This window comes from Chlamydotis macqueenii, chromosome Z (genome assembly GCF_036417535.1).
Source record: "Chlamydotis macqueenii isolate bChlMac1 chromosome Z, bChlMac1.mat, whole genome shotgun sequence".
NCBI lineage: Eukaryota > Metazoa > Chordata > Aves > Otidiformes > Otididae > Chlamydotis > Chlamydotis macqueenii.
Window position 1 is genome coordinate 49222058 of NC_141593.1, and position 24266 is coordinate 49246323.

The following is a 24266-nucleotide window of genomic DNA, read 5'->3' on the forward strand; positions in this document are numbered from 1 at the left end:
GCCACCATGGAAGTTCATACGTTGCTGCTTTAAATAGCAGCTAATCCCCAAAGTCCACAAACTCAACAGAAAGCTGCCTGAGGAAAAACATTTGACAGCCTGCAAATCCCAAATTAATGCACTCTGATTGCTACTGCCAAATTGTCTGAAGTGGATTAATGGCAGAATATAGCAGATAACTGGACATAAAAGCTGGTTTTTTGTTTTGTTTTTCAATTCACCAGATGACATCTCAGCACTGGTTCCATGCAGGGAGCTCCAGCTGCTCAGACCCTTAAGCAGCCTTTGTATGGAAGCAGGCCAGGGGCTTGGGCCACAATTCAGCAACATGTGTGACAGTGCTAGTGCCCAGCATCACAGATTTCTGTCTTCCCTCACAACCCACCTGTGCCAAAAATTCATGCTCTGAAAAATCAGATCTCTCAAACCAGCACTTAACGCACCTGGGAAAACAGTGGTGGCTTTCCGCACTGTAGAAGTCAGTTGCGGAAATTAAGAGCTCCCCAGCTCTGATTTCAGTTGGAAAGTCTCATTCTTTGGCACCCCTGGGGTCCTCCAGGTGATGTCGCCATAGACTCACCTCACTGACTGACTTGTTGTGTTCGTTGGCTGCACTCCCCAGCAGCACCCTCTCCGCTAGATTAGATACTGGAGGTCTGTGCACACCTTCAGATAACTCTATTTTAAGAGGATGCAAGCCCATTAAAAATCTGTGCTGCTTTTCTTTCAGACTTTTCCTCTGAACCAGACATATCCTTACTCACCCCACACAGTTAGAAAAAAAAAATTGCCTTTTCTTCACAAATTCTTTTTGAGGTCATGAAAACATTTGGCTTTCACGTCAGAGAAGTCTTCAGCAGTTGGAAGAAACCATTGAAATGTTGCTTCTCGCACACCAGTGGAGCAGACACACTAGAGAAATCACTCCTATCGAGACACATGAACATGGACATTCACAAGTCCCTATCTCAAAGGACACCCATCTTGAGAGACACCAGTCAAAAGGTCCCCACAGAGCTGCAGGGATTGCAGAGCCCTTCCCTCCTGCACATCAAATGGGAAGGAGATGTTTCCAGGTCTTTGCCCAGCCGATATGCAGTGAAGCAAGCTGGCTTCTACCACAAGCCCTTGCAGAAGGCCACACATCAGGAGACATCATTAGTCAAGGTTTCTGGAAGGTTGCACATGTTTTCCTTTGGCTTCCCTCCACACACTTTTACCACTTGTATTTCCCTCACATGTATGTCCTTTGTGTACACATGCATACAAGAAGAACTTGCCTAATTTCTACCTTAGCTAATAAAATTTGTTCTTTCTCTCTGCAAGCCTTGCCTCGTTTCTTTCAGCCACATTACAAGAAGTCATGCCCTTTCCAGATATGACTTGCGAAGAATGTCCCTGTGGACACAGATGTCTTGCCTGGATCCCTGAAGGACACTCTGTGAGCTGTGCTGAGGGCAGCTTTCCTTGATATCCCACAAAGGCCTTCAGCTTGCATAAGACATGTAAATATTCATAGCATGCAGAAGAAGACAGCTCACTAACTGGTAGGGAGGGAGCTAAGCTCCAATGGGCACTCAGCTGCTTCAAACAAAGGAGAACAGCGTCAACAGAAGAGGGTAAAAATACATACCAGTCTTACATGACAGACAGCAGTTACGAAGAAGCGTGCAGAAGAGGCTGATTTTGATCTCTGTCTTGTAATTTACTGGAACAAGATCCCAGACATTTCCCCCACACCCCATGTGTGTACATACCAACAACGAAGTAATTGCCATGTGGAGGCAGAGGCATAAGACTACTATCTAAAAGAGCTTTTTTTTCCCTCTTGAAACACAGCTATGTGAAATGCAGGAGATGGACAAACACATACACAGAAAGGTACAGACAAAGTTGTGAGACGCACCCTGAAAGAGGCACAGGATAGTAGTCATCCCACAAGCTGGCTTATGTGCAGCTGAATAGTGCAGACTCTCAGCAGCTGCAGTAGATACAGCAAGAGAGAGCAGAAGATGCCCCATCCGTGGAAACATTCAAGGCCAGGTAGGGTGAGGCTCTGAGCAACCTGATCTGGTTGAAGATGACTCTGCTCCTTGCGGGGGGGGTTGGACTAGATGACCTTTAAAGGTCCCTTCCAACCCTAACTATTCTATGATTCTAAGATGCATAGAAAATAGATGGGTTGTCAAAGAAATAGGCAAACAAGCAAATACACATGCTGTCTTCCACTTGCAGTGGTCTTGCATGTTCCTATAAGAGGAAATCCAGAAAAGAGATAATTTCCCAGATATAATACCTCTTCGTAGATTGCTGTGGTTTTTCTTTCACCTGTGAAACCTTCTCTCTTTAAAGCAAAGAAATTCCTAGCTACTTTCAAGACTTTTGTCTTGGTTCTTCTTAAAACAAGCTTGCCTCCTTCATTCACAGGGCCTTTCCTCAGACATTACCTTCAGGGAGGTAATGCAACTCTGTGAAGAAAGAACCATCAAATCAGTGTTTTGTAAAACATTCATACGTTAAAAGGAAATTTTTCTGTACTGTCAGCCCTAGCAATGCTCAGAATGTGATGTCTATGGCTATTTGTACCTTACATTTATAGATTTCCCAATCCCTCCCTCTTTTTCATAGAATCGTAGACTCATAGAATCATTTGGGTTGGAAGAGACCTTTAAAGGTCATCTAGTCCAACCCCCCTGCAAGGACCAGGGACATCTCCAACCAGATCAGGTTGCTCAGAGCCCCATCCAACCTGGCCTTGAATGTTTCCAGGGACAGGGTATCCACCACCTCTCTGGGCAACCTGTTCCAGTGTTCCGTCACCCTCATTGTAAAAAATTTTTTCCTTATATGTAGTCTGAATCTTTCCTCCTTTAGTTTAAAACCATTAGCACTTGTCCTATCGCTAGAGGCCCTGCTAAAAAGTTTGTCCCCATCTTCCTTACAGGCCTCCTTTAAGTGCTGAAAGGCTGCAATAAGGTTCTCGTCAGAAGCTTCTCTTCTCCGGGCTAAACAACTCCAACTCTCTTAGCCTTTCTTCATAAGAGAGGTGCTCCAGCCCTCTGATCATGTTCATGGCCCTCCTCTGGACCTGCTCCAAGATGTCCGTATCTTTCTTGTAATGTTCTTCTCCCTCCACTGCATCAAGACACAGTGCTCCAACCACATCTGTAGGTGCGAGGGTGACCATGACAGGATCCCATGAAATGCTGGCTAGTCAGTAAACCAGGCTAAAGATTAATAGGCAACACAAATCACTATGGATTATGAGATCTCAGCACTCTAAGTTTGTAACGTGAGATGTAACTTATGAGAAATCATGCAATGGAGAACAGAATGAATGTTCCTCAAAAATGAGAGGGAGGGTTCTCAGTAAAAGCAAGCAGTTTGAATTGGCAACTCATAAATGCTACTGGTCTTCAAACTGTTCTCATTTTCCAGCACTGCTTATGCTGTCCAGCCTATCTTGCTAAACCCCGCTTTATTTTCTTGGTATTTCAATTCAAGAATAGAGTGTAGTGAAGCTAATCAAAACAAGCCCTCTACAAGCACCATGAAAACAGGTTTCAGCCTAACTTTTTCTTGTAACCACCACTAAATTGGAGGATCACTGCCTGACCATGTATTCACACATTTCCCAGGCTTCCTTTCTTTTTCCTCTGTTCATTTGTCTTCCTGATGTCTTCTATGCCCCATCTGGCTAGTTCCATATGGTTCCAAACACTCCATCCACACTGCTTTTCTGCTACCTGCACCTGTCCTCACCAGTTCTTCTCCTCCTCTCTGGCCAAGCCTCCCCCTCCAATAACTCGTACTGCTCAGGGATGAGATACTGTGTCCTTCTGCTGGTTTCAGCCTGCTAAATGCAGACCCCAGCCTTGAGCACAAGGAGTAGCTGGATGTCTGTGTCATCCCTTGAGAGGGCTTTCTCCACAGGCTTAAGCATTTGCAGGATTTGGATCTTTGATTCTCAGACCCTTGAGTCAGAGAATGCATCATTCTCTTTGCACGATCAACATCACTTAAGGCAATTACAATCAGAAAATAATCCTCAATATGCATATGCCTACATAAAAGCAGCATGACACTGACATTTCAAATGCAATATTAAACTGATTTGGCCTTTATTTTCTAAGAGTACTTAAGACATTTTAAACAATACAGCATCAGGCAAGCAAAAGATTTCAGTGATGGGAACTGGAAATGGTTTGCAAGTCAGGGCTCTCTTAGCAGTATGAGCAAAACTCCCCTGATTTCAGTGGCAATGGAGCCAAGGCCATTAAAAATAACATTAAAAAGCCCATTCCAGGCAAATAGTATCTTTAGAGGGTTTTTTTTTGGTGGGGGTGTCACATGTAAGAATGTAAGAAATTCTAACTGATCTAATGAAAAGAATCCAGCAATTTGAGTTAAACCAAATTAATCTGTTAATCAAACAGCAGGTGAAACTCTTACAGAGAAGTTACACTTGCTCTGTATTCAGCCAAGACTTTTTCAAACCATCACATACAAAAATACAAACTAATTATAATCTTTGCATCAAAGAGGAAAACTGCCCAATCTCTGCGCTTTTGTTTTAGCTAATCTATGTTCACTGCACTCTTCATGCAAATGAGCACATTTGTTGCAAATGGAGTAAAATTACTTTGCTAATCATCTAGTATTTTATCGTCAGAATGTCAGGCTTTAAATAGCTTGTTTGTGCTATACCTATCTGCTAGCCATGGTATAGCACATGGTATACTTTTGGTATTATCCTGTTGGCTCTGCCAAATTCACCGTAGGGCGAGTGAGTAGGGTCTACATAAGAGTTTTCTGGAGGATGTAGAAGGAAAGACCGGCCTTTCTTTAACTGTGTGTCTGTCCTGCTCTGCAAGCTAGGAGAGTACTGTGTGTCTCTTCTGGTAGCAGACAGTACTTTGTGAAGGGGACAAGGCTTTCACCTCCAGCTGATGGTCCAAGTCTCAGGTAGGCTGTGTGGCACTTCTGGTTCCCTTTCTGTTGAGCTGAGAGTCCAGTACAGCTGGTCTCACACACACACTGGCAGATACATCATTGCAGACAGGGATGGAAAGAGTGTTTCATTTCTACCCTGTGCCTGTGCTCAGGAGACAAAACAGGCAACAGATGCCCAGACTCCACTGCAAGGATGCTAAGGCAGAGCTGCCAGTGTTGACTATGGTCTGAGCTAAGAAGCCTACATCAAAAGCCCAGTAAAATTTTGCTACTGCAACACATTTGCCAGGAGACTGCAGCTAGTACTCTCGCTGGAGTGAATAAGAAGAACTTGTGGGAGTTTCTTCAGTATGCATTTACAGAAAGCTACTCCAGGACCAGGGAAACTAGCCAAGCCTGGTTTCAACATCCACCCTTTGCCCAAAACATATGTGCATGGACTGGTCAGGCAGTTGCTTTTATGTAGTTTCAGTGGCGGCATGCCCTGAGATCCTCGTGCATGACACATTCCTGATGCTTACCAGAGAAATACTGAACTCAGGTTATTCTAAGACCTCTGCTTTGCTCCAGGTTTGGCTGAAACAGGACAGCAGTATGAATAAGGTCATACACATTTTGTTTCCTTATGTCCCCTTTCTCCTCCACTAATAAAACTCTTTCTCTGAGTAGGAAGTTGAGATGAAAAGATATTGGAAGTCAGCCATTGTGAATTTATGTGTAGATAATCTATCACTCCCAGTCAGACAACTGTCTTGATTTTATGTTTTCTTTTTTTTCCTCTGGGGTTTTAATAAAATGGCTTCATTTTTGCTCACTCAGAGATGCTGCATGTGCTACAAGGGCAGATGGGATTTACAGCACTCTCCTCTGGCCCTGCCCACCCTGTAGAAACTATCTCACAACAGGAGAATTCCTCCCAGTTGCCTCCAGTAACTCTTAGTTTGCTTTGCCCCTACTGAAAGTCTCAGGAAGGAGCCCCAGTGCCCTCACAGTACTTCCCCAGTACTGTTACTCCCCTCCATGCACCCAGACCTGAAGAGCATGGAGCTCCTAACTACCTTGCAGGACCTGCTTCTAGGAGGCCAGTGGTTCTCCACATATTAGTCTTTAACGTGGTTCACACATCAGGCTGTGTTTTGTAGACCAAAGTTGTGTCCTATTCTGCTGTTCACAAAGGGATTTATCACATACATACATCTTGGTGCATGTGCCTACACGAAGTGCTGTGCTTTGGCAGTATGCATGTGTTTACCTCCCGCAGCATATCTCCACAGACTGGCCCAGTAAGTTTACAGAAAAGCAGGAGGGAGCCTAGGATTTTTGTGCTGTGACATACTGCCTAGCAAGATTAAACAGGCAACACTGGATGCTTTCTGTCAACATCCAGGTTTACATACCCACAAACATGTCACTGGCAGAGCTGCAGACAGCAAAAAGCCAGTCGTAACTGCATCTCCAGCCATGGCAGCCCTCTCTACAGGCCTCTGTCTTTTCTCAGCAGCTGTTTATTATTGTCTCACTTGTAAAAGGGGAGGACCAAGAACCTTCTTCCATTGACAAGGCACCTCCAGTATGGCTTCTTGTAAAGGACCTAAGATGTCGGTGCCACTGCCAAAAGTCCTAAGCAGTGATGTGCAGAGGGAGTTCATGTGCAGCCAAAATGCAAGAAGCTGCTCACCCACTCTTAAGCTGCTGCTCTGGGCTGTTGGCTCCAGCTAAGGGAGCTGTGCCAGTCATTTTAGTCTCTTTTTAAGTATTTCTTCAAAACAAGAAGCCACCCACAATACATGCAGATGTTGCCGCAAAAGTTCCCTTCTGTCCTCATGCCTTGCATTTCTCATCAGTCAAGCACCTCTGGTAGTCTACAGCCAAGTGTAGGAAGTACTATGTGCAGGGGCACTTTCCTCTTTAAAGTCCACTTATAGAGAATAAGATGTTGATTTCCATGACCCTAGGTATGATTCAGTGGTATGTTTTCTTTAATTTGATCATGTGCCTAGTCACCCAAAGGATCTAGAGATGTACTCTGCTCAGCAACTGCTGTACACAAATGGTGACAAACCAACTTGTGCCAAACCAGCAAGTCTGAACACCTGCAGACACTACGCCACTCTCCAACGCCATCCCTGGGACCACAGACTCAGCTTTTTCAGGGGACCACACCATACAAATAGGTTTTGCAGCTTGAAAAATGCTTGGGACCAGGTAGAGCTATTTTGACCCACTGGTAAGTCCTACAGCCTATAACTTCCCAACACAGCACTCTTTGAGCAGCTTTCATTTTTTGTATCAGGAAAAGTTCAGCTCAAGTCTTCCTGTCTCACCAGATATAACCAACTCTCAGGGTAACAGCTGCAGGGGATTTTGAGTATTTTGAACTTCCTGTCTTCCTGCTGGTGACCGATACACAAACCATGCAGTATATTTGCTGTGTGAGCTGTGTTGTGTCATGTTCTGCATCACTAGTGGTCTTTGCAGTAGACATCAAAAAATATAACACATTGCAGTGGTAACATCACAGGCATAAAAAAAGGCATAGACAATGAAAGTTTTACCAAGTATTTTGAAACTAAGTGTCATGCTGAAGCCCATCTCTAGTGGCTAGCACCCTCGTTCTTAAGTTGATAAATACATCGTGCAAAAACGATGCTATGGATCGAACTTGAGTTACACCATAAGCTAGTATCACACTGAAAATGTGTCCTCAACACTCTGTCAGTGGGGAGGACAACAGTGTTAAACTGAGTGGGAGAGACGGCTGCTGAAGGAACAGGGCTACCTCTCACAGCAACCCAAGCTTTTTACCAAATCTTGGGAGACAGAGGTCCTTTGGGATGAACCTATGTCCCCCATCAGGCAAAACGCAGGAATTAATGTTCACAGGCCTAGTTCTCAGGCTGAAGCCAGAAAAACAACTTCAAAAAGTAAGTCACCTTTGTGTATGTGTCCTACCAAATGTACCCAGCATGAGTCCGCAGAGATCACAGCAAGGCCACAACTTTGACTTCAGGCTTGATAGGCAAGATTAATACTTTGAGGAATCATCTGAATCATAACAGAAGCAATGACAAAATAGGACCCTTCATCATCGAATCTGGGAATCCTTAAGCTACAGAGGCACTGAAGCTGGCATGGCTAAGGACAGATGGCATTAAACCTCTCCTTTCAGGGATGCTAACTTCTTGCATCTAACACATAAATCTATGGCTACATAAAACAAAACCAAAATTAACAACAGTTTTCAGCTGTGATGTTTATCTGTTAAAAAAATGTTGTGGTTTAGGCCCAATTGAGACCAGACTATGCAGTCTCTCTCTCACTCCCCCCACCCTCCAAAAGAATAGGGAAAGATAATATAAGGAAAAAGGCTCGAGGTTTGAGATAAAAACAGGGAGAGATCCTTAGAGTTACCATTACAGGCAAAACAGACTCAGCTTGGGCAAAACTATTCATTTATTTCTAAAACCAGCAGGATAATGAGACAGAGAACAAGATAACCTCCCCCCACCCCTCCCTCTTCCCAGGCCTAACATTATCTCTACCACCTTCTCCCACCAAATGGCACAGAGGGGATGAGAGAATGGGGGTTACGGTCATTTCATCACACGTAGTTTCATGCCGCTGCTTCGTCATCAGGGAAAGAACTCCTCACATTCCTCCCCTGATCCAGCGTGGGGTCACTCCCATGGGCTACAGTCCTTCATGAAACTGCTCCAGCGTGGGTCATCTCTTCCACGGGGTGCAGTCCCTCCAGAACAGCTGCCCCAGTGGGGCCTCCATGGGCCACAGCCTCCTTCAGGCATCCGCCTGCTCCAGCGTGGGGTCCTCCACGGGCTGCAGGTGGATCTCTGCTCCTCCGTGGGCCTCCATGGGCTGCAGGGGGACAACCTGCCTCACCATGGTCATCACCACAGGCTGCAGGGGAATTCTGGCCAGGAGCTCCATTACTGCTCCCTCTCCTTCTTCACTGACCTTGGCATCTGCAGCCGTTCCTCTCATAAGAAATTCTTCACAACAGGCAGGCAGACGCCTCTCAGAATCATTTCACATCTCATCTCCTCTCCACTTCTTGCAGCCAGGCTGGGCCGAGTTGGGCCCAGTCGGCTGCCCAATGGGAGGCCAGAGGGTGAGGCCTGCAAGGCCCCAAGGCTCGCGCCTCACCCTCTCTGCCCCTGTTCAGCTTCTTCACATATTTTTTTTCTTTTTTCCTATTTTTCCCCTTCTTAGATACGTTATCGCAGAGGTGTTATCAGGGAACATTCTGCTACCAGCTGGCTCAGCCTTGGCCAGCAGTGGGTCCGCCCTAGGCCCAGCCGAATCCACTGAACAAAGGGGAGCAACTTCTAGCAGCTTCTTACAGAAGCTCCCACCATAGCCCCCTCACTAAATAAAACCAGAACAACAACAAAAAAAAACCAAACCCAAAACTGTGACACAGTTGTTTTATTTCCTGTTTGTTATTTTTTTTTCTTTTTGTTATGAAATCAATGACAAAGCTCATTGACTTCAGGAAACAGCCGGTGAAACAGCCAGTAAAAAATGGCAGAGTCAGCTTCAGAATCCTTGAAAAGCATTGGCTGGAAGAGACCTCTGGAGCTCACTGGAGCTCACCCAGTACAATCTCCAGCCCACAACAGGGCCAGATAAATGAGGCTGCTCCAAGGTGGGAAGATCTCCAGGAGTGGAGGTCTAGGCCCATCCCAGACAGTAAACACCCAGAGCAGAAAAGGCTCCTCTGATCTCCTGGCAATGTCCCCTACTGCAACTTGTGCCTCTTGTCTTTGGGGCTGTCCCTATGCCCTTCTGAGAAGATTCTACCTCCATCATCACCATGTCCTCCCTTTTGTGAGCTGACTACAGCCAAAAGGGCTCCCTGATGTTTTCTTATCCCCAGGCTGAAACAAGGCACTAATCACTAGGAACTTATGTAATTAAAATCTATTCATGGTTAACAAGACTTAACATAGATTGTGGTGTCCTCTATGTCAACGACCAGATGGAGTGCATGGAGCTCTCCCTGGGGATGTATGAGCAGCCCACGGAGAGCTTATGGGTCAGGATTAAAGGGAGGGCAGGGACATGTGACATTACTGTGGGGATCTGCTACAGACCACCCAATGAGGAGGACCTCGATGAGGCCCTCTGTAGACAGATAGGAGCAGCCTCATGGTCATGAGCCCTCGTCCTCATGGGGGACTTCAACCACCCCAATATCTGTTGGAAGGACAACACAGCAGGGCATAAACCATCCAGGAGGTTCCTGGAATGTGTTGATGATAACTTCCTTCTCCAAGTGACAGAGGAGCCAACAAGAAGAGGTGCTGTGCTGGACCTTGTTCTCAACAATAAGGAGGGGCTGGTGGCGAATATGGAGCTCAAGGGCAGCCTTGGCTACAGTAATCATGAGATGATGGAGTTCAAGATCCTTAGGGCAGCAAGGGTTGCAGACAGCAAGCTCTCTACCCTGGACTACAGGAGAACAGACTTTGGCCTCGTCAGGGATCTGCTTGGCAGAGTACTATGGGATAAAGCCCTGGAGGGAAGAAGGGCCCAAGAAAGCTGCTAAATGTTCAAGGATCACCTCCTCCAAGCTAAGGAGAATGCATCTTAACAAAGAAGTCAGGCAAAAACACCAGGAGGTCTGCATGAATGAACAAGTAGCTCCTGGACAAAATGAAAAATAAAAAGAAAGTCTACAGACGGTGGAAGCAACAACAGGTAGACTGGGAGAAATACAGAGATTGTCCAAGCAGCCAGGGATCAGGTAGGAAAGCTAAAGCCCTTACAGAATTAAATTTGATCCCTTGACAGGGATGTCAAGGGCAATGAGAAAAGCTTCTAGAGGTACATCAAGGATAAGAGGAAAACTAGGGAGAATGTGAGCCCTTTCCAGAAGGAAACGGGAGACCTGGTTGCACGGGACATGGAGAAGGCTGAGGTACTCAACAGCTTTTTTCCTCAGTCTTCACTAGCAAGGACCATCTAAGCAGCTGCTGAAGAAGGGCAAGTCCATGGGACGTGATGAGATGCATTTGGCAGGTCACGAGGAAACTGGTGGATGAAGTTGCTAAGCCATTATCCATATTTGAGAAGTCATGGCAGTCAGGTGAGGTTCCCATTGACTGGAAAAGGGAGGACATAACCCCTATTCTTAAAAAGGGAAAAAAAAGGAAGACCCAGGGAACTAGAGGCCAGTCAGTCTCCCCTCTGTGCCTGGCAAGATCAGGAAGCAGATCCTCCTGCAAACCATGCTAAGGCACATGGAAAATAAGGAGGTGATTGGTGACAGCCAAGATGACTTCACTAAGGGTAAACTGTGCCTGACCAATTTGGTGGCCATCTACCACTGGGTTACACTGTTGGTTGATATAGGAAGAGCAACTGACGTGATATACCTGGACTCGTGCAAAGCATTTGACACTGTCCCACACCTTGCCCTTGTCTCTAAACTGGAGAGACATGGATTTGACAGATGGATGGACCACTTGGTGGATAAGGCATTGGCTGGATGGCTGCACTCAAAGAGTTGCAGTCAAAGGCTCAATGTCCAAGTGCAGATCTGTGATGAGTGGTGTTTCTCAGGGGTTGGTCTTGGGACCAGCACTGTTCAACATCTTTGTCGGCAACATTGGCAGTGGGATTGAGTGCACTCTCAGCAAGTTTGCTGACACCAAGCTGTGTGGTGTGGAAGACACACTGGAGGCAAGGGATGCCATCCAGAGGGACCTTAACAGGCTGGAGAGGTGGGCCCATGCCAACCTCATGAAGTTCAACCAGGCCAAGTGAAAGGTCCCGCATGTGAGTCAGGGCAATCCCAAGCACAAATAGAGGCTGGGCAGAGAATGGATTGCAAGCAGCCCTGAGGAGGACTTGGGGTTGTTGGTTGAAGAGAAGGTCAACATGACGCAGCAATGTGTGCTTGCAGTACAGAAAGCCAATGGCATAATGGACTGCATCAAAAGAAGCATGGCCAGCAGGTTGAGGGAGGTGATTCTCCTCCTCTGCTCTGGTGAGACCCCACCTGGAGTACTGTGTTGAGTTCTGGAGCCCCCAAAATAAGGATGTGGACCTGTCAGAGCGAGTCCAGAGGAGGGCCATGGAGATGACCAGAGGGCTGGAGCACCTCTCCTATGAGGACAGGCTGAGAGAGTTGGGGCTGTTCAGCCTGGAGAACAGAAGGCTCCAGAGAGACTTTATAGCAGCCTTCATCTAAAGGGAGCCTACAAGAAAACTAGGGAGAGATTTTTGACACGGGCATGTAATGATAGCACAAGAGGTAATGGTTTTAAACTGGAAAAGCGTAGATGTAGATTAGACATAAGGAAGAAATTCTTTACAATGAGGGTAGTGAGTGTCACGGCCCACTCGGGACTCGTGATGGTTCTTTTAATGCGATCTCGAAGTGCAAAATTACGGCGAACACGCCAAAGGGGTTGGTTTCAATCAAACAGCACAAACTTTATTATTTTGCCCGTAAAGCGGAGTGCAATAAGTGAAAGGGAGTGAAAAGGAAAAGTAAAGATAGGGAAGGGAAAAAAGAAGATAATAGCTACCACCGCGGGTCCAAGGCGTCCCTATGGTCCCAGGTCCAGGCAGCGTCCCGCCGGTCCTCACGATCGATGTCGATCCTTGGTGGGGAGAGCTCTTTGGGGGTCTCGTTGTTAGGGGTCGACCTTTTATGCCAAGTGGCAAACCTTGCTCCTCCTTGCTTCGGGATCTCCGCCTGCTCTCGGCCCTTAAGATAGAAGTGTGGTTTTTGTACATTATAATTAGCAAAGTTCCGTTAAAGGGCACTTTCTCACCGTTGTTTTTGAGACAGCAGTTGTGATTCATCCTCCTCGATAGCAGCTGCACGGTTATCTCTGCCAGTTTTGACAACAGGGATGAGCCGTGGCACCTCTGCGCCACTCTGTCCGCCGTTTCAAGGATGTTGTACATTTTGTTGTTAGGCCAGAGTTGGCCTTGTCCATAACAGTTCTGTTCTGTTCCCGGGAGGAAAAAAAAAAACAACTGCATCTCAGGCAGGCTGCTCACAGCAACTCATGTCAAGCTGTGAGCCTAACTTTTAGGCCAGATCAAGTCCATAGTCCACCTGGAAGTCCTCGATGACAAGGTTGAGACAATACTGGTTTTCTGACCGACCCTTACAGTGAGGCACTGGAACAGATTGCCCAGAGAAGCTGTGGATGCCCCATCCCTCGAGGTCTTCAAGGCCAGGTTGGATGGGGCTTTGAGTGACCTGGTCTAGTTGGAGATGTCCCTGCCCAGGGCAGGGGGCCTGGACTAGATGACCTTTAAGATCTCTTCCAACCCAAACCATTCTATGATTCTATAAATACAAAGATCTGGAGAGGGTTAGATGAACAAGGACACGCTGAGGCTTTCTATTAACTTAATCGCTTTATCAGTAACTTATGGTAGTTTATTTATATGATAATCTAGTAATTCTCTAAGCAATTAGACAATTGTCCCTGGTGGGAGGCCACCAGGATTAGTCAACGAAAGAAACTCATCTCCTGGAAGACTTTGCAAACTGAAGGAGCTTACTGCTTGAAGGAGCTTGATTTGGTACCATCTCCTCATTCAGCTTAAGATCTTAAATTGCTTTGTCCTAGCATTGCCCCATAGGGACACGGGTCACCAGCCAACTGTGGGACCTCAGACCACTGAAGACAACCCCCAGAGCCCAGTGATCCAGTCCACCTTTAAGCCACACCTCACCACTTGGGCATCAAGTAGGCTATGCTGAAGGCCTTGCTAAAGTCAAGTTGTCCAACATCCAGTGCTCTTCCCTTCTCCACAGAGTCTGTCACCTCTTCAGAAAAGGCAACCAGACATCAGTTCTCTTGGTAAATCCCTGTTGGTCATTTCTCCTTCATCCAGTTCTTGGGAAATAGTCTCCCTCTCCATTATCTGCCTGGAGACGGAGGAGAGGCTGATGGCCAATCACTCCTCAGACCATCCTTACACTTCTGGAAGATGGTGCAGTACTAACCTTATGAACATCCCCCAGTTACAGCCTTCCACAGTTACAGAGAGGTTAGCCTACAACAACGTCAGCCAGCTCCCTCTCCTGCCCCACTGATCAGGGACCACGATTTCCTTCCCCTCCCTGTGCTGCTGAAGCACTCAGGGAAGCTTTGGTTATTCAGAGGAAGCCCTTCATGGCAACTTGCATGTCTGGCCCCTCCTGTGGCTGTGCAGTTGTGGAGATAAATCTTGTTTAATTTGCAAATACTTTATGTGAGGAATTCCGAAAATTGTCATGACCTTTACAAACAGCACCAGTGGGTTAAACCACATTCATCACCTGGTGCAAAGGCTCAAGTGCACAGTGTGGATGTTCTGCCACCTTATGTAGAGCCACGGAAAACCTGGGGTTTTCTCCTACAGAGCAGAAACACATATAGTATCTGAAATACAAATATTTTTTTTTTCTCTTTAAACCTGAATTTATTTACAGCTCAAGCTTAATCACACTCTGGATCTTTAGGACAATACCTGACATACGTTACAAGCTTTGCGTAGCAGTGAGCCGTACTGACTAATGGTGATCTGGTGAAATCTAGCAGAGGCAGCTATAGACCACTGTAACTGGCTGAACCTGGCTCTGACCAGCAGCAAAGATGTTGAGTGGAAAAATTTATCATGCTTCAAAACTTTATCCAGAGAGCCATACAACATCGCTCCTCAGAACATATCTGAGAAGTCTGTGCCTGTGCGCAGGGTACTCCTGGGGAAGCTGCAGTCTGGGCTGATACCACACCAGAGCAGGGACCATAGAGGACTTGGACAGAAGAAAATGGTATGCTTAGAATGGCAGAAACTACACCATGTACCATTCCTGCTTCCCACGTCACTTGTCTCCTTGACTGAGGGTTTGGGACATGCTGAACCTGACAGGGGGAGTTGGGATAAGGAGGGAAGGTGAGCAGCTAACTAGTAAGATGAGAATTTGTGTTCAGGCATTTGTTTTTTCTGTCCATTCAGACCAATTGCCAAAACTTTGTATTGATTTAAAATAAAATTATTTTCACATAACTCCCCAGTTCAAGTCTGTTTGCCTGCAGCAAGAACTGACTTATTTCTTCACTGCCTCAGCTTTGCATTGGCAGAACCTAAAAGCTAATGAAGTTAAAATAGTATTTCATTTGCCTATACCCAAAGAGAAAGGGTGGAAAATAATAAAAATGGCAATGTTGAAGTTGAAAGCACCATGTTTTCTTGAGGCATCACTCAAACTCATGTGTTAACTTGAGATAGAGATGCTGTCCAAGTTCCTCCTTCCTTCCTTTCCTGGTCTTGAAGACCTAAATAACAGTGTTTTTCCAAGCCATTTACTTTCTTCTGGATTCAATCTGGACATCTTCAGAAGAGAAAGGGGACGCTATGATTATTTAACTAAGTAATCTGAAGAAATGCAACCTTAATACACACAAAATAGTTTAGACTCCACTATTTGATAAAATGTCCAAGAGATATACTAGAAGCAAAAAATAGCAGGAGGAGTAAGAGCTCCTGTAAATGTCACTCCCACACATTGTTTTAAGATTCTGTACTCTGGAAGGAACTTCCCCTCCCCCTCTTCATTTCTTTATTAGCACCCTTTCTCTCCAAGTTAAACCTCTTATAAACATATTCTGTATGAAGGTTAGGGAGGATTGCTTAGGAATTAACCAAGTAAGCAAACAGAGAAGATATCAGTAATCCTCATATGGTTGCTAGGCAACAGGTAACCAGAAAAATACTGAGAATTATGAAAATGGTAGATGCATACAACATTCAGAAACACAAACTGTTTTAAATATTACATCATTGGCATTGAAAAACAATTTATTAGAAGTATTTCATTTTCAAACCAGCAGGTCACACTGAAAGACATTAAAATCCAGTAGTCTCTTCTCCAAATGACAGCAATATGTGACCAGGGTACTGAAAATTTTGTTGGTTTACAGTTGAAAAAAATTTCATTATTAGAGAACAGGATGGCCTATTACTAATGCACAGAAACTAAAGGCCTACTTTTTGAGATTTTGAAACATGAAATGAAAAGTGTATCCATGATCCTAACAAATGTGCTCTCAGCTACATAGGGCTTAAAAGCTTTTTATTTTCAGACTTAAAACAAAAGTTAAACTTCCCTGTATGCTTCTCTTCTGCTATACTTCTAATACATTTAGATTAAATCTTATATCAACAAAAATATGAGGCAAAAAACCCCACATAAAGAATACTGATACTAAGGATAGTCATCAATGTATATCTTCTTGACAGAAACAAGGAAAACATTGTTAGGAATTAATTATATCACATTTAACTGAGGCAGCTAGAGAGGTCATTAGGGGGAAGGTGATGCAAACATAAATTTATTCTGCTGGTAGCTTAGCCCATTAAACTATTTTCCTGCTCATGGCTCGTAACTCTCTACCCTAGTGTGGAAACCATGATCAAAAATGTTCAGTGCAGCTGCCACCAACTTGATTTAATATTTATACATTAATAAAAAGAAACACATTTTAGCAGTAAATGAACTCCACAGAAGATTACTTACTTTTTGTTAGCCCATTAGCATTTATCTGTTACAGATAATGACTGCACTCATCTTAAAAAGAAAATACTGCCTTTAAACAGAAATGTTGCCTATGCAAAACAAACAAAAATTCTCTTACCTGGGATATTTGTACAAAGATTCAATAATTTAATAATAATTTTTATGCATATGCTAGAAACAAAACAAACAAAACCCCTCAAGGCTAATGAATATAAGATCTTGTGAATGGCACCAAGAAATCCTGCATATTTTTAGGATTCAGTAGTCTAAGAAGGTAAAAATATTTATGTGCAAAAGATTTTTTTTTCAGTGCCTATGAGACACTGGTCTGTATTTATATTAAGATATACATTTTTAAATTAAAATAAGGTAGTATTGCCATTCTGTTATTTGGAGAGTGCTATAATGACAGCTATAAACAGAAGTTACCCATGAAAAAATAGTTTATTTCAATTCAACATTTGTAAAGCAAGCTCAGTTTTAAAACAGGACAGGCTCTTCAAATCCTGATCTTAACTAAACAAACAAGGTTACTCTTCAAATTCTGCACATCAATTCAAAGCCATTATTTTCCTTCTTCCATTCCAGTGACGCACTGGAAATTGCAGTGCAGAACTCTGTACCACACACTTCTTTTCAATCTTGCACTTTGTGAGAGTGGTTCTGATCCATGGCTGTGAAGAACAGGCAGACAGTGGCTGTGATGAACACATGCACTCCCTCATAAAGTAGTTTTGGCGAGAAGACACTCCATATGAACAGGTGGTAGCGCAGACCTGTTACCAAAACAATGTAGATGGCAACTGGAATTGAACGCATTAGAGCATAGCAGAAGCAGCCTTGACCCACTGCCGCTGAATTCCTGGTAACAAAAACAGAGGAGTTCATTCTCAGGCAAACTTAGTAAAGATATGTGAGTTCCTCCACTGTTTAGCATTATTTCAGCACATAAAGAATACTCACAGATCTCCACTTTGAGTTAGCAAACTGATTATTGATGCAACAATGTAATAATAAAGCTTGTCCTTATCACCTCTATATATCCTATAATAAGTAAGTATGTTTTGTGTAAGCATAGCAGCTGTCACCCAGTAGTTCACCTCAAACTTAGAAGGCTCTGTGCTTTAATACACTTTGTTCTAATTGTTAAAGTCTCCATCAAGCAGTTTCAAGATAGCTTCGTCTCTTGTTGGCCTTCCTGTGCCTTTCCACAGAATGTGGATGTTAAGAGGCAGACAAGCCAGACTTCAGTACTCCTCACAAAGCTGCCTAACCTATACAATGGATAATCAGATAAATCTGCTCCCCTTGTACAGGGCATAAAACTTGCCAGAAAACTGCTGCCCAAAGTCAGTAACACTGTAGAAAACAATATAAAAACATGCTATTAGAAAACTCTGTAAAGCTAGCTAACACTCTCCAGAGAATACCACATTCTTAGGCTTACATGAGCAATACGTTGCATTCCTGTTAACAGCAGCTTAGCTCAGCTGGGCCCGCTGTATTGCAAGAAATGTCTGCCCCGTACGTAACCTACATGGTCCAAATCTGCCATGTTGAGGTATTCTGGTGGGTGACTGGAGTCAGATGAAAATGGAAGTGAAAGGATTTTCTGCACTTTGATTGTTCTGCCTCCCCTGAGGTGCCAACTCACAGCAATGATGCTAGGTTGATATGTGTCCACTTTCCCCAAACTACATCTGCAGAGACTAATTCATATCAAATTCAGATGCTTACCTGTTCAGACAAAAGGAAGGAATAAAGCTATTTCACTGGAATAATAAGCAGAACATTATCCTCGCCTCATAAAAATATTTTACATCAGTTCCCAAAAGAACATATCAGCAAAAAGTGGAAATTATTTACACCAAAATCCTGATCTGAGAATCTGTTCTGCTCCTCCCAGTTTTTAATTCTGATTGTTTCAAGTAATAAAAATTTAAGATGACTAGCACTTCTGTGAGATGCAAATTAGTCACTTATGACTAAGTAAGCCACAGAATACAGTATTTTACATAAACCATTAAACTTATTATTCTTTAAATCAAAATAATTAGGATACAGTCCTGTTTTCCAGCAAAGTCAAGAGCAAAATTCCCAAGGCTTTCAATGGAAGGAAGAACAGGTCATGAAAGGAAGAGCTGAAAAATCACCTAAGAACAGCAGGTGTGAATGATTGCAAAACATACATTCGGTTCACAGAAAACTATCTCCCTTGCTGCTTGGCCAAGGAAACTGTGACTTGGGAGTGAGCTGATCCCTGCTTCTGCATAACAACTTTAGTCTTCAGTGACCTTGTGTAAATAACCAACTTTATTCCTTGTCAACAAAGTCAGTTATTAAAGATAAACAAACTGAAGTTCACTCAGGCTTAGCTGTTTTCACGCTGATATGAGTAAAAACAGTATTTGTATTAGTTAGGTGATACAACTGAATAAACAGAGGAAAAGGATTTTGAGTCAGATAAGCAAATAGGCAATTTTTAAACTATTTTCTATAGTGAAAAAATGCACTTGATAGACCAGCTAGAGGAAGGCTATCAGTAGTTGTGGCTATCACATTTACTAAGCTCAATGATGAGATTTTCAAGGGAATTCTAAAAGAGATAAGTGAGAGTGTTCACAAACTTATAAATTTAGGTCTTTCAAGATCCCTGCATTTTAAATTTAAATTTCAGTTCATATCTTCTTCCCTAGTCTGTGCTCACCAAACCATTTAGTACCCTGTTGTGAGGTAGCTCCTAAATGTAGATCAATGGTGTTAAAAATTGATAAAATGGCTTTTTTTAATCATGAAGAAACTGTCTGGAAGATTATTTTGAATCAAATCTCTGTGTGTTAACATATTTGGCTCAAAAATTAGGTAGATCTAACATTTTAGATACATTTTACACTGGAATGAGAGCACATAGTGATCTTTACTAGTAACATTTAAATTCTGCATTTTCACATTATGATTACTAGCAAAGAATCCCCAAGTCAACAAGTAAACAGTACAATTATTTCTGCATTTTGGTAGAGTAAAAATAATAAACTGTTTCTTTTTCTGCTTATATAATACTTTTACTTCCAAGAGGACTCAGCACTTGCTTCATCTCTCAACAAAACATAGACACCCACCTGCAGAAGGAAATCTTGGACAGTTTCACAGTATAACACAGCAGTGCAATTTAGAGAAGGCAACAGAAGCACGCTATATCCACAAACTATTAAACGGTTAACAGGGTTCAACAGCAGGATAATTTGGTTTATTTTGGAGCTAGTATAAGAGTCCACACATGTGTTGTTGCAGAAACAGCACTGGAATGACTGAGTACAAGCAGTTAGACCTGTTTGGCTATTCTGATGCTAAGGCAACGACTTAGTTCTTTGAACACAGCACCATTCTTTCTTCTTGCTTCTGCTGGGCACCAAATTTGCTGAATAGATAAGAATAATGACTTTGTGCACTCATTTTGCTCATTCTAAACACACATAGTGACCACACAGTATAGGGCTTGTCAAGACCACAAGGAACACAGTGGCCAGGGATCAGGCTGCTGCTGCTAAAGTGACCAAGAAAATCCAGGTAGTTCACCTGGTTTCTGAGTTATTCCAAAAGAAGTCACCAGAAGAGCACAGAAAGCTGGCTGTGGCATGCTCCTCATGTATCCTACTGTTTATAAGCTAGATCAGCCAGTAATTAATAACTTTGCAACCTCTCAGTGCTGTTTCAGTGAGAATAACAGAAGATTACAGGACACATCTAAAGCGTCAACGTGTAACTACTCCATACTGAACTATTTCTGCAGCAGTTAATGCCTTTTCTTATGTAAAGGAGAAGACCATAAAGGGATGTAAACTCTACATGCTACCTCCACATTCAGACAGAACCAGTCCAATATTAAGGCTTCTGCATAATGCAGGCATAAAAAAAAAGTACTCAGCTTTTAATATTGAATTCATTTAGCAAGTTAGCTTCCAAGGACTTTAATGAGGGATCCCAATGTGTTAAAGATGAGAAAGCATATCCAAACTTCATGTGAGATTGATGATGAAGATTGCTAGATCCAGAAAAAAAACCACAATGCCTTTGGAGACTTTTGCAGCAAAGAACACTACAGATTCATATCACTGAACACACTGTATTTGGATTTCAAACATTAAGTATAGTCTTGAGCACATATTGGCTTTCAACAAAAATCCGCTCTTTTAATTGAATATTTAATACATGGAAAAACAGGGCCAAGAAATTGTGCCATTAATAGGTTTTCGGCTTCTTTGGATGTCATAAATTCTAGTTGCAAATATTTTGTCAACAAATCTTTCACCTCTCAATCCATCTCCAACATGCTATCAAAATGGCAATACAAGGTTTGTAAAATGAAAAAATTATGATGCCAGAAACATGAAAGAAAAACAACTGTTTTCTTGTGAAAGGATGTCTCCCAGTTATATAGAATACTTGGCAGATAGTGGCACAAGTTTTGTAGTTTAAAAATCAAGCAAAAAAAACCTCCACAGACAGCCCTACAAATGTTTCCACAAAGAATTTTAAAATACACTACTTTACATTGTTCCAACCCTTGTTCTAAGCCACCAATTAAATAAACATTTTAGAAATCTGCCAGCATACAAGTGAGGAATACCCTAAGATTGTCATTTTTCTGCGATTGAGGGAGGTGGGTCATGTCTGGAGGGTTTCAGTACAATACGTTCTGAATCCTTTCAACGAAACTTATCCTCCAGCATTTCTACCCTTCCAGCTCTCTTTTCTAGCTGAATATCACTGCCTAGATTACCTCTTATTGGGGATACTGAATTTGCATATTTGAAGGCAATTTTACTGTATTAACATTTTTTACTGTATTAGAGGCACTTTTCTTTCTAGACTTCCTGTAGTTTCAGTTTGCTTTCTGAAAAATAGTTGCCACTTTGTTAATCTGTCCTGCATACATTAATAAAGGGTTGCAGTCAGAAACAAACCCTGTAGCACTCCAGTGTCTGTCTGTGACATCTTAGAGTATCTGCAATCTATAAGAAATTCCTCTGATCTTAGCAAATACCAATTAGTTTAGCAGCAAGAACAAATTTGTTATGTCTCTCCCACATGCCCTACTCTCACCTAGTATAATTCTTACGGTGCTATTTTAGATTATAGTATACAATCCTTCACTGTCACGGAAAAACACTTTATATTTATGGCAGATCCAAGGGAACCAAGAGTTGTTTGTAAATTTAAATGATCAACTCTGGTATAGACTATCAATCAGAATAGCATTAATTCTATAAAGTCACAGTTTTTTACACCAAACCCTATCAACAGACAGATGTCAAAAAGGGTGGTTGCCAGCAAGCTAATAGGGTTGTCAAGTATATTCTATGGAAATGAAGGAACTTGGGGATGATCATTGATATTCCTGTGCATCCTCTTTCCCAGTAGAAAGGCAGAGAAGCTACAATTACCTAAGCAAGGTCATCTCTTCGTGGCAGTAAGCTACAGTGAACTGTAGCATAGGTTCAGCAGGTTCTCACAAAGACTTAGCTGTAAAATGCTATTAAGACCTTTTCATTTCAGCATCAAGAGCAGGAAAAATAGGACAACAATGCTTTTGCCTGTTCTCACTGCTGGCAAAATCAGTTGTGCTGTGAGCTTCCTGTCAGAAAGAGAAGTAGTCTCAATCACCCAGCAGAGGTAACTCTTCTCATTGGCATCTACTATGAGCTAATTTGCTTAGAACAAAGCTCTGTCTAAAACACAGGGCATATATTGATTGAGTTTCAGATTCCTTTTGCCCTTCTTCAATTAGGCTTGGCCCCTTAAAATAGTTCCAGAGGAACTCCCTAACAAAGATGTATTTTAGATTGCTAGTAGGAATTGAATTATGCTGGTATTGGGCCAGACGGCCTGAACAGCCACTCTGAATGGCTAGTATAATCATTTAACTATTAGGGCAAGGAATCAACTGTACCTTTAGTAAAAGCTTCTAAAAATCTTGGCAACCTAACTCGAAAGAAGTCCACTAGATCCAGTTCATCTCCTGCATGTGCTCATTTCCTCAAACACTGATCCTCTGGCAATCAACTTACAAAGGACTCAAAACTCTCTGCTTTTCAGCTTCACACGATCAGTCCTCACCTTCCCTTATAAAAAAGGGAAAACACGTCACAACATCAAACATCTCAAACTCTTCACAACATCTTCACAAACTCAAACATCCGTGTCTATTTCAGGATTGCAGGCAAAGAGACTGCTAAACTGCACTCCAGGCAAGATGGCCATGTAATGTCTAGATTTCTTCACCACAAAGAAGCTAGTCCTTTTCAGTAGGTACCTTTGACTCAGGAAACCAGCTTTCCACATGTAAGCTATGATGGCTATTGATGAGTTCCAGCCCATTCTTCAAAGACAGGATTTGCATGAAATCCCGAGTGCTCTGGTTGATATATTTTTCCTCTCTACTTCTGTGGTGGGCCACACTGGGATACATGCAGTTCCTGCCCATTATCACTGCCTCAAGCGTTCCCATAAGGCTCTGTTCATGTTAATTCTTAGCACATAGTACTCTGTTCAGCTCCAAGAAAACCAAAAAAGTTAAATTAGTCTATTCCTGTTGACACTGGCCCAGACTTCAAAGCAACAAGGTATAATCAAATCATTAAAACTCCTAACAAGCAAAATACAAATCATAATTCTTTCAAAGCCCAGCATTAGTCAATTTTCTGCAAGTACCCTTCCAAAATCCACTTAGCACTTCTAAAGACTTCCAGTAGAAAAAAACCTGAAGTATTTTACATCAGCGTCATACATGCAGGGAATAACAAGGAAATTTACAGCTTAATCTTCTGTTAAAGTGCAACTACAGGCTTTCCTGCCGACCTGTATAAAGAAACAGCTCTTCTTCATCATCTTAGCTAAAGGTGGAAAATCTGACGATTGTGCTGGACAGGCAGGCTAAAAAGAGACTTAAAATAGATTGTTATCATGTTATTTAATTAAATTCAAACTTACCAATTTAGAATATACCAGTCTAACAGGACAGGTGAACAGCATCACAAGGCATTTCTAGAGAGATGAGGCACAAATTATTTAAGTAATGGGTAAGAAATTATTTAAGTATGAGTAAAAAACTGGCCAACAAGGCCACACTCAGAGGGTGGTATTAATGTTTTTTACTCAGTCTGTTACAAGTAGGGTCCCCCAAGGACTGATACTAGGCCTCAAGCTGTTCAACATCTTGACAAATGATCTGGATGATAGGATTGAAACCAGCCTCACCAAGTTTGCTGAGGACACTAAAGTGGGTGGTGAGGTGGACACTTTAGAAGGGAAAGCCATCTTACCAAGACACCTAAATAGGCTGGAAGAGTGGGCTAGATCTGTGTGAAGTTTAACAAAGACAAGTGCAAAGTCCTGCACCTGGGACAGAATAACCAAAGGGCCCAGTACACGCTAGGATCTGTGTGGCTGGGGAACAGCCTTCCTGAAAGGGACATGGAGGTACTGGTGGACAACAAGCTGAACAGGAGTCAGCAGAGCACCACTGCAGCAATGAAGGTAAATCAGGTCCTGGGCTGCATTCACAGGGACATTACTAGCAGAGATAAAAATGTGATTTTCTCACTCTTCTCAGTGCTTGTCAGGTCAGACCTGGAGCACTGTGTTCAGTTCTGATCAATTCAAAAAAGACGTAGACAGACAAGAGGGTCAAAAGGAGGGCCAGAGATGATCAAAGGGCTGGAGAGCCTGTCCTACAAGGTAAGACTATAGGAGTTAAGTCTCT

General features: G+C 43.0%; 1 protein-coding gene across 9 annotated transcripts in view; it reads right to left on the reverse strand.

Annotated features, from left to right (window-relative positions):
• Positions 1-16933: 16933 nt before the first annotated feature.
• Positions 16934-24266, reverse strand: part of PIGG (phosphatidylinositol glycan anchor biosynthesis class G (EMM blood group)) — an 89506-nt gene continuing 82173 nt past the window's right edge. For 2 of the 9 annotated variants that reach the window (XR_015261450.1, XR_015261447.1), the window contains 2 exons: positions 23495-23548; positions 17236-17366 (listed from right to left, as the gene is read on the reverse strand). Coding sequence is in view for 5 of the 9 variants with exons in the window: in XM_086770645.1 (XP_086626771.1) it covers positions 17141-17366 (226 nt within the window). In the remaining 4 variants the exon portion in view is untranslated. Of the gene's footprint in view, positions 17367-23213; positions 23449-23494; positions 23549-24266 lie in introns of those variants that run through there. The other 7 variants (XM_086770645.1, XM_086770641.1, XR_015261448.1 and 4 more) reach the window with 6 other exon arrangements.